This window comes from Micropterus dolomieu, linkage group LG04 (assembly GCF_021292245.1).
Source record: "Micropterus dolomieu isolate WLL.071019.BEF.003 ecotype Adirondacks linkage group LG04, ASM2129224v1, whole genome shotgun sequence".
NCBI classification, from domain to species: Eukaryota; Metazoa; Chordata; class Actinopteri; order Centrarchiformes; family Centrarchidae; genus Micropterus; species Micropterus dolomieu.
Window position 1 is genome coordinate 33,870,690 of NC_060153.1, and position 10,794 is coordinate 33,881,483.

The 10,794-nt window shown below is 46.0% G+C and overlaps 2 protein-coding genes across 2 annotated transcripts in view; one reads left to right on the forward strand and one right to left on the reverse strand.

Annotated features, from left to right (window-relative positions):
- LOC123969145 (EGF-containing fibulin-like extracellular matrix protein 1) overlaps positions 1–10,794 on the reverse strand; it is a 20,851-nt gene that overhangs the window by 2,818 nt on the left and 7,239 nt on the right. Inside the window, exons 6-11 of the mRNA XM_046046267.1 lie at positions 6,872–7,032; positions 5,939–6,032; positions 4,531–4,576; positions 3,849–4,133; positions 2,070–2,189; positions 801–924 (exon numbers count right to left, since the gene is read on the reverse strand). Of these exons, the coding sequence (XP_045902223.1) occupies positions 801–924; positions 2,070–2,189; positions 3,849–4,133; positions 4,531–4,576; positions 5,939–6,032; positions 6,872–7,032 (830 nt within the window). The remainder of the gene's footprint in view (positions 1–800; positions 925–2,069; positions 2,190–3,848; positions 4,134–4,530; positions 4,577–5,938; positions 6,033–6,871; positions 7,033–10,794) is intronic.
- LOC123969146 (opsin-5-like) overlaps positions 8,247–10,794 on the forward strand; it is a 4,679-nt gene continuing 2,131 nt past the window's right edge. Inside the window, exons 1-3 of the mRNA XM_046046268.1 lie at positions 8,247–8,373; positions 9,495–9,700; positions 9,804–9,903. Of these exons, the coding sequence (XP_045902224.1) occupies positions 8,247–8,373; positions 9,495–9,700; positions 9,804–9,903 (433 nt within the window). The remainder of the gene's footprint in view (positions 8,374–9,494; positions 9,701–9,803; positions 9,904–10,794) is intronic.

Here is a 10,794-nt window from a genome sequence, read left to right on the forward strand (position 1 = left end):
CCCCTCCTGGACCCATCAAACCCTCCGCAGTGTCCCAGTCACACCCCTCCTGGACCCATCAAAGCCCCCAGAGTCCCAGTCTCACCCCTCCTGGACCCATCAAACCCTCCGCAGTGTCCCAGTCACACCCCTCCTGGACCCATCAAAGCCCCCAGAGTCCCAGTCTCACCCCTCCTGGACCCATCAAACCCTCCGCAGTGTCCCAGTCACACCCCTCCTGGACCCATCAAAGCCCCCAGAGTCCCAGTCTCACCCCTCCTGGACCCATCAAACCCTCCGCAGTGTCCCAGTCACACCCCTCCTGGACCCATCAAAGCCCCCAGAGTCCCAGTCTCACCCCTCCTGGACCCATCAAACCCTCCGCAGTGTCCCAGTCACACCCCTCCTGGACCCATCAAAGCCCCCAGAGTCCCAGTCTCACCCCTCCTGGACCCATCAAACCCTCCGCAGTGTCCCAGTCACACCCCTCCTGGACCCATCAAAGCCCCCAGAGTCCCAGTCACACCCCTCCTGGACCCATCAAAGCCCCCAGAGTCCCAGTCTCACCCCTCCTGGACCCATCAAACCCTCTGCAGTGTCCCAGTCTCACCCCTCCTGGACCCATCAAACCCTCCGCAGTGTCCCAGTCACACCCCTCCTGGACCCATCAAAGCCCCCAGAGTCCCAGTCTCACCCCTCCTGGACCCATCAAACCCTCCGCAGTGTCCCAGTCACACCCCTCCTGGACCCATCAAAGCCCCCAGAGTCCCAGTCTCACCCCTCCTGGACCCGTCAAACCCCCCGCAGTGTCCCAGTCTCACCCCTCCCCGTTCTGGACGTAGGGCTCCTGGCAGGGGTTTCTGGGATAGCAGCGGTAACCTCCGAAATAGTTCCAGCACACCTGGTCCTCGTGGCAGTTTGGTCCTGTTTCACACTCGTTAATGTCTGTGGACAGAACCAGAAAGTCGACATCAGAACCATAACACATTTTAGAGAAGCAGGTTCTCAACAGGTCAGTTCGCCTGCAGGAGAACACATGAATGATAGATGTAAACTAATGCATTAACACTTAGGAGGAAGAGTTCACCTCTTTTATTTTGGTAAACCCTCCTCTTGTCTCTAAACTTGCTTCCTGGTATAATTTTTGAATGTGGACTCCAACATCTGTAAAACTGTTGATTTGGTGAAGTTGTGATAATAAAAATAAGAAAGCATTCATTTTTGAATAGACAGACTTTAACTGCCGTTAAATCTTTTCATTTATGTATGTGTTTATTTATTTGTTGGTGTTGTTTGTTTTCTCATTTCTCTGTTGGTATACATGCTTCCTGTACTGTTGTTGTGTTTGTCATATAATATTGTGTTAATAAAGTTTTTTTTCTAACTTTGCTTTCTGACTGTGTGCTCCGTGATGGTGTGATAAAGTTCTTACTTAGTGGGTCTGGTCCCGCCCCTCTGACCCAGTTTCCAGCCTGGATTTTCTAGATCATCTCTTTCCCCTTGAACGTTGCCTGTTTTTTGGACATTGGATTTTGGATTTGTTTGCTGGTGTTGGATCTCTGACCTTGTTATGACCTTTGCCTGCCTCTGTAACCTGACTTGGTTTTACCAAATGGGCTCAAGCCCCCAGCGACCATGTACACAGGATAAGCAGTTGACGATGGATGGTTTTACCAAATGTGTTATTTATTTTTTGAGGGAAAATGCACATTTATCAACATCGCTGTAAATATTTCCACATTAGCCAAAAATATATAAACTGTTGTTGGCCAGATGTTAACCACTGAAATGATGTCAGTTTGTGGCTGCAAGTAGTAATAATGGCATCATGCTAAATGCTAAGCTACTGTAACAGTAGCACTACAAGCTCAGAAGTTACTCAGTGATGTTCAGTCACACAGTTTTCACTTACATGTTTAAAAATCACAAACCGTTAATATCAAACTTAAAACAAGGTAAAAATATTGGATATTTTGTTGGATATATTGGATATATAAGTGCTCTAAAATACCAGACGTGTTAGCTGCAGGCGCGTTGGTTGCAGGTGTGTTGGTTGCAGGCATGTTGGCTGCAGGCGTGTTGGCGTGTACCTTGACACATGCGTGTTCCCTGCACCTGGTATCCTTCAGGACAGACACAACTGTAGGAGCCGGGCTGGTTCACACACCTCCACTGACAGATATAGGACGACTGCAGGCATTCGTCCAGGTCTGAGAAACAGCGGACAGCAACAGATGACAACAAACCATCAAACAGCAGACTGTGTGTTAAACTGAAGGTTTCATGTCGTAAAAACTTTACTCACTCTGTTGCTCGGCTGTTGCTCTAGCTGTTGCGCTTTAGTTGTCCTTTAGTTGCTCTAGCTGTTCTGTTGTTGCTTTAGTTGCTCTAGCTGTTCTGTTGTTGCTCTTTAGTTGCTCTAGCTGTTCTGTTGTAGCTCTTTAGTTGTCCTTTAGTTGCTCTAGCTGTTCTGTTGTTGCTCTTTAGTTGTCCTTTAGTCGCTCTAGCTGTTCTGTTGTTGCTGTAGTTGCTCTAGCTGTTCTGTTGTTGCTCTGGTTGTCCTTTAGTTGCTCTAGCTGTTCTGTTGTTGCTCTTTAGTTGTCCTTTAGTTGCTCTAGCTGTTCTGTTGTAGCTCTTTAGTTGTCCTTTAGTCGCTCTAGCTGTTCTGTTGTTGCTTTAGTTGCTCTAGCTGTTCTGTTGTAGCTCTTTAGTTGCTCTAGCTGTTCTGTTGTTGCTCTAGTTATCCTGTTGTTGCTCTAGCTGTTCTGCTGTTCTAGTTGCTCTTTAGTTGTCCTTTAGTTGCTTTAGCTGTTCTGTTGTTGCTCTTTAGTTGTCCTTTAGTTGCTCTAGCTGTTCTGTTGTAGCTCTTTAGTTGTCCTTTAGTCGCTCTAGCTGTTCTGTTGTAGCTCTAGTTGTCCTGTTGTTGCTCTAGCTGTTCTGTTGTTGCTCTAGCTGTTCTGCTGTTCTAGTTGCGCTTTAGTTGTCCTTTAGTTGCTCTAGCTGTTCTGCTGTTCTAGTTGCTCTAGCTGTTCTGTTGTTGCTCTTTAGTTGTCCTTTAGTTGCTCTAGCTGTTCTGTTGTAGCTCTTTAGTTGTCCTTTAGTCGCTCTAGCTGTTCTGTTCTTGCTCTAGTTGTCCTGTTGTTGCTCTAGCTGTTCTGCTGTTGCTCTAGCTGTTCTGCTGTTCTAGTTGCGCTTTAGTTGTTCTTTAGTTGCTCTAGCTGTTCTGCTGTTCTAGTTGCTCTAGCTGCTCTAGCTGTTCTGTTGTTGCTCTTAAGTTGTCCTTTAGTTGCTCTAGCTGTTCTGCTCAGAATCAGAAGGAGCTTTATTGCCAAGTAATTTGCTGTGGTGATAAGGTGGTACACGTAGACAAACATACAGTCGACATAAATAACTGTAGAAATATAAGAAATATGGAAGAACAACATTACAGATATATACATGAGCATTATTCTGGGTCTGTGCCGTGCAGAAGTAACGCAACGGAAGAGAATATTGTGTACATGTAAATATATAAACTGACAACATAAATATATACAACAACAAAGATCAACAATCTGTTGTTGTTGCTCTTGTTGGCCTTTAATTGTCCTTTAGTTGCTCTAGCTTCTCTTTAGTTGCTCTAGTTGTCCTTTAGTCGCTCTAGCTGTTCTGTTGTTGGTTTTTAGTTGCTCTAGCTGTTCTGCTGTTGCCCTATTTGCACTTTAGTTACTCTTTAGCTGCTCTACTTGTTCTGTTGTTGCTCTAGTTGCCTGCAGGTGGTCTGTATGTGGCCCAGCCCTTCATTTAAATAACCACAGTTGATCAGACGACTGCTGACCCTCACCTGGTGAATCGGACCTCTCTGATTGGTGCTCTTCTTTGTCTCTCACCTCTGCAGAAGTTGAACTCGTCTGCGGTGAATCCGATTGGACACGTGTAGAAGGTCTGCCCGGCCTGGAGTCTGGTGATCTGGTAGTTGCCACGGTGGCTGGGCACTGCAGGGATGGGGATGAAGTGTGGAGGAGGGGGGGGGCGGGTCACGGTGGGGGGGGCCTCCTCGCTGTTGCTGATGATGATCTGGGCGTTCAGCGGCAGACAGAAGTATCCACCGTAGTGGTTGATGCAACCCATCCCTCCTTTACAGGCGTCTGGCAGCGTCTCGCACTCGTTGATGTCTGGGAAACGTAGTCGGATAGACGGCACTTACAGAGTAACCTGCACAGAACCTTGTAGCTGCTGGGGCCCCTCAGGGTTCTGTGTTGGGCCCCCTGCTCCTCTCTCTTCACTCAGTCACACGGCTCTGTTATTCAAAGGCTTGGCTTTTCCTCCCAGAGCTGAGGTAATTAATGACTAATACTTAATAACTGATTACCTCACCAGCCCACTGGTCGGCCTTGTGGAAGAGATTGTTTCATTTTTGGAAAAGAGAAAAACCAACTGTTGTTTTCTTTAGAATGAGCCTTCTGACTCTCGGAGTTGGATCTTAGTCTCTCAGATGGTTTTTGTGGCCCTTTATTATTTGTCATTGATCTAAAATCATTGGTCAGAGACCTGCAGCAGGGTGTGACTCACCTTTACATTCCTGCTCCTCCAGGTTGAACTCGTAGCCCTCCGTACACTGTCAGAGAAGAAGGTTAGTTATCGATTAGTGATTGATCAAATGAACTGGAGCTGCACTTATCTGACAAACGTCACATCCTAAAGATCTGTGACTGTTACCGTTTCAGTAATCCTGTGAAAGTACCTGCAGGCTGTACATCTGGTTTAAAGATGTTTCATTGTAGCATAAATACACAGGTTACTGTTCAACTAAACACAAACTTATTTATGTGTTTGTCTCGGTGTTAGCACGGTTGCCTCGTGGCTTGACCTTCTGACCCAGGTCCTGGTTCAGATCTGGACTAGGGCCCGGGTGCTGCACAGTGGATTTGACTGTGAATGTGATGATCAAACTGAACAGGTCGTTTCACTGAGTTACGTTTTGTCTTCTCTGATTTACTGAATGTTCCTGCCTCAAAGTCTTGGAGCAGGCAGACCAGGTTTTGAGGATCTGGACCTGCAGCTCTTTTTCACAACCATCAATTTAACCCTTCAGCTGCTGCTCATCAGTCTGTTCAATTGTTAACTTTCTGTTACTTAATTCATCCACATTTACTCCAGTACTTCACTTTACTACAGTTTTGAGGTACTTTTACTTAAGTATTTGAATGTGCTGCTACTTCTGTCTGACAGCTTCAGCTTTTACATAAGAAACATCTGAAACATGATGTAGAAAGACATTCGACCTTCTGCTCCATTAAAACTCAGTCAGTAATAAATCACACAGCACTCTGACAGGGATCGTTCTGTACAGAACAATGAGATGAGAGACGCCGCGGTTCCTCGCGGGTCTTTTTCAAGTAGCGACTGTTAAAAAACGATAAAATATTCTTTGTGTGGTTCATCAACTGTGAGAAATTATCTGAAAGTCCCGCGAGGTGCGAACAACTCGACACAACACCAGTGAAGCTGGAGCTCCGTCTCTTCAGCAAGCGTTCCTCTGCTGCCACCGCACACATCCAGGGTTAGCGTTACAATCTAGGATTTATTCACACACTTTAAAAATATTTATTGGAAGTGTTATTCTTTTTACATGTTTATTTACAGCATTAAATGTTGAAATGTAGATTGTAACAGGCTGTATATTAACTTATTGGGAAAAAACTGGTAGTTCTGTGTAAAATCAGACGTTGAGAACCCCCATGTCGCCAAAATGGCGTGATCCTTGTTTCACTGCGAGATTGACAGTCGAATCAGGCTCCGCCCATCGAAGCATCGAATCTTCTACTATTGGGGGTCAGCCGTGTGTGTGTGTGTGTGGTCCACAGTCTAATTCCTCATATTTGTACACACACCTGGTAAATAATTTGAGTATTTTTGCAGAGTAGTTTTCCCAGTACCGCTGATAAATATCAGTGTATTATCTGATCAGTGGACTCACTGCGTAGGTGACGGGTTCGTCCAGCTGCTGAGCTGAAAGCATGAAGAGACTCAGCAGGAGAAAAATCTGCAGAGACTTCATCCTGAAGATCAAACTGAGAACAAAGAGTCACGAACACAGTATTCAGAGGATTTCACTTTGCATTATGGGAAATTGTGCTGACATTTACTATTTCACTGATCAGGATTCAAGTCTGGATCTATTCATATTTCTATAAGAAGTATTCAGATGCTAAACTTCAGTGAAGTACAAATACACACTGTAAAAGTGCTCCAGTGAGAACGTTACTAACGTAAAAGTACAATCAGGAGAATGTAGTTAAAGTATTGAAGTGAAGGTACTATCTAATCTGAAACCATGAAAAGTTTTACTTGATAAATGATTTCCCAGATCAAAGTAGTTAATAATTAATTTTCTGTTGATTAAATGAATAGACGGTTTCTTTACTTTAGAAATGTGTTAAATTGTTGAAAAGTTTGATTAATAACAAAACACATTTCATAAACTCTCCCTGTGTTTGATTCTGTAAAGCTGTCAGATAGATGTACTGCAGTATTTAGTGCAGTACTTCCCTCTGAGGTGGGTACAAGTAGAAAGTTGCATGAAAAGAAAACACTAAAGTAGCTACTGTAGTACTGATTTGTACTTGCAGTACTTGAGTAAAGTACTGTGTTAACAGGCTGAAATCTGAACCGTCTGTTCAGGAAGTCCTGAGAAGTCCCGCGGTCATTAAACGTGTCTGCAGCTTCATCAAAACACAAATGGTTTAAATTAAAATCTAAATCTGATCAAACAGATTCTGGTTCCGGAGTTCCAGGTCTAATAATCTGCGGACTGTCTCTAGTCCTCCTCAGACCCTGGTCCTCCTCTGCACACGGACCTACAGCAGGACCATGGTACAGGTATCTGAGGTGAACAGTGAAGAGGTCTTACCTGGACTGTCCTCTGCCGGTCTCTGAGCTGTAGGTGTGTTTGATCCGGAGGAGCGGGAGGCTGATAGACGGGCGGGGTTTGTGTCTCAGCCGCTGCAGAGACCGGAGCGGCGCGATGCGGTGCGCTGCCGCCCCCTGCTGCTCACTGCCGGAACCCGCAGCCTGGAGGAGACCCGGGACAGACAAGAACCAGAACTTTATATCAGACCACAGAAAAGTTTCTGACTGGCAGAAAATATCAGTCCCACGTTCAGGACTTTCTAACAGATTCATGGAGCATTTATTTAATATTCATTAGGGAGACCTGCGGGTTTGATCCAGACTCTGGAAAGAGTGTTTGACTTCATGCGGCGCAGCGCTGACCTAACGTGATGCATGCTGGACTTGAAACAAGGCATGCTGGTTAGAAATTGTGTCTTACTTTCGCCGGCGCTGCAAAACGTCACCATGTCACATGACACTGAAACCTCGCGGCAGCCAGGCGGCTGCAGGGAACCTCACTATCGCCTGGTCAGTCAGTGATCTTGAATGCACCTATTACCCCCCCGACACTCAGGGGTCAAAGGTCAGGCTGAAGCAGGCCGTCTTCTTCACGAGTTTTTCATAATCATAAAATCAATCAATAAAAACTTTATGACAGACTCCAGATCCAGATCCTTTCTGTAGAATAAACATTTATGGGCCGTTAAAAATAGTAAAATACACCAAACATACTTCGTAAATACGCTTAGTTTTACTGCACAGTGCATCACCATCCATCCATCGTCAGCCGCTTCTCCTGCGTACAGTCCCAGCTGCCATCGGGCGAAAGGCAGGGTCCACCCTGGACAGGTCGCCAGTCCATCGCAGGGCGATTACATCATCCTGTTTATTGATATTTGTATCATTATCATATTTTACCCCTCTCTCTGGAGCTCGATGCATGTACTGCACGGTCAGAGGTGGTACAACACCAGGTGGCTTAATGAGAAGAAGTTTTGGAGTCCTTGAATGATGAAGTCATCCTGAGGGAGCTGCTGTCAGAAATAAAACTGGACTAAAGTCAGTAAATAAATCACAGCATGAAGTAGCAGAAAATGGAAATGTGTGTGTGCTGTAGATTCCTCGTATGTCCACACACCTGGTCCTGAATCAGGTCAAAACAGACAGCAGTGTTTATGACATCATCAGTCAATCGGCCAATCCGATCCCCGGGGTGCGTTCCAATACGTGCTACTGCTCTTCAGGATTTTCCACCGCGTGACCTCTGAGCTGTGGTCTGGTCTCCTGCTGGGGAGCTCAGAGCTGAACCAGGATCAGGAGTCTATAATTATCTCAGATTAACTGCAGAGCAGCTTCAGCAGCGGCTCCTCACACGCTTCACTCCCAGCACCATCATGTCTGTCCGCAGCGCCGCCGCCGGCCCCCCCTGGAGGAACCACAGCTTCATTCTGGGGGGGGGCAGGGACCCTCCTCTGACCGACCAGGGCGAGACCATCATCGGAGTCTACCTGCTGCTGCTGGGTGGGTCCACGCTGCAACACACACACACTGCAGTACTACACAGTACTGAGTACTCAGTCCTCAAACTGCTCCTTTAAATGCTTCTGTCAGAGGAAAACCTCGTATCTCCAGAAACATTAAAGCCGCACTAACCAGCAGAAACTCTCATCAACACCTTTAAGTTTGGGACCAGACAGCAGCAACACGCTGCTTCATGGCGTGTTTGTGTCAGCTGGTGAAGGTGAGTCCAGGTTTCTCTCTCTGATCGGATCACAGACACCTTTGATGGAGGGAACGTGTGAATAATGCCACTCGGTCTCCTGATGTGAGGTGACTGGTTGTTTACAGGTGTGTTATGTGCCTGTGTGCAGTCTCCTCTGGTCTCGGGGTGTACCGGGACTCAATTCAACCCGGGACTTTGAGACGGAGAGGCCTTTTATGGAAGCGCCGTGTGGGGGGTGCAGAGAAAGACATTTTAATTTTAATATTTAGTGTTCATTCATTATGCTGAAGACCTTCAAGAAACTTTATTATGCCTGTCTCTTCAGTTTGTATGAGCAAGGCACCGCTGCGCTGAAGAAGACCAGGTCAGGCAGCCCGAGTCAGTCAGTGCTAAAATAGTGAAATGTAATCAGAAACTATGATGCAGTCTCATAAAATAGAGCTGTGTGTGCCTCAGCTGCAGGAGCCTGACTCTGCGGATAATTTGGCTCATTCAGCGGCCTCTTGTGCACCTCACATTTCTTTTTCCTTTTTCTTTCTTTTCCACATTTACCAGCTCTGACTTCAGCCCCAAAACAACATATTGAGAGCTGACCGGCCGGCGCAGTCGCAGATCTTTTAAAGATGAACATAAGAAACTGACAAATAAAAACCGGGCCACTCAGGATTGTTCCCAAAATTCCCGATGGCCGCCCCTGGCTGGTCCGGCACCTTCTCACCTGTAAATCCTGTTTGATTGTTGTGTCTCTGGATCTCAGTGTCCTGGTGCACAAGGACACAACAACATCCTGACACTACCCACATGCCTCAGCACAAACACGTCAGATGTTCTTTGAACAGATGCAGGTGGTCTAGAAGCAAGTATGTGTCCTGCAGACGTGGACCTGATCCAGTACCTGTTGTCTCTGTGGTTCTTTCAGGTTGGCTGTCCTGGTTTGGAAACAGCATCGTCCTCTTCGTCCTGTACAGACAGAGAGCCACCCTGCAGCCCACAGACTACCTGACCTTTAACCTGGCCGTCTCTGACGCCAGCATCTCAGTGTTCGGCTACTCCAGAGGCATTGTGGAGGTCTTCAAAGTCTTCCAGAACAGCGAATACATCATCTCCTCCATCTGGACCTGCGAGGTACCAAACACCTGAAACCCACCTGAAATGTTTAGGTCGCCCCTGGTGGACCCTGAACCCGAAATGGGACACACCTGTTACCTGTCCTGTTTGTCTCCTGCAGGTGGACGGGTTCTTCACACTGGTGTTTGGTCTGGGCAGCATCCTCACACTGACAGTCATCAGCATCACCCGCTACATCAAAGGATGTCACCCGAGCAGAGGTCCCAGTCCAAACCTTCATATTTACACTTTAACTAGCAGCAGCAGGAATTTGGGGTGGGTGGTGGGGGGTAGGAAAGTCTTAAATGTGGAGATGGTGTCTGCCTCCTGAGTCCAAACTGGAATCTGGTTCCACAGGAGAGGAGCTTGATAGCTGAACGCTCTGGCTCCTAGTCTACTTTTGGAGACTCGAGTTTAACATTAGAAAATTACAGGTCATCCAGGTTTTAACATCCTGAAGGCACATTTGAAGTTTAGCTAACTGATTAGTTTCATCTGGCTTGATCGATAGATATAACTGAGTATCATCTGCATAACAATGAAAGTTTATGGAATATTTCCTGATAATATTGCCTAAAGGAAGCATATATAAAGTGAAGAGGATTGGTCCGAGGACAGATCCTTGTTAAGGACTCATCGTTTTGATAAATAGGACTTAAACCAGCTTAGAGCGGTTCCTTTAATGCCAATGAAATATTCCAGTCTCTGCAATAGGATCTGATGGTCAATGGTATCAAATGCAGCACTAAGATCTAATAAAACCAGTACAGAGACAAGTCCTTTGTCTGATGCAATAAGGAGGTCGTTAGTAATTTTCACCAGTGCTGTCTCTGTGCTATGATGAGCTCTAAATCCTGACTGAAAATCCTCAAATAAACTATTGCTCTGTAGAAAGTCACACAGCTGTTTAGCAACTGCTTTCTCCAGAACCTTAGAGAGAAATGGAAGGTTAGATATAGGTCTATAGTTGGCTAAAACATCCGGATCAAGTTTGGGCTTTTTCAGAAGAGGTTTAATTACAGCTGCTTTAAAGTACTGTGGTACATAGCCTGTTGATAAAGATAGATTGATCATATCTAGTATAGAGGTGCTGACTAAGGGTAAAACATCTT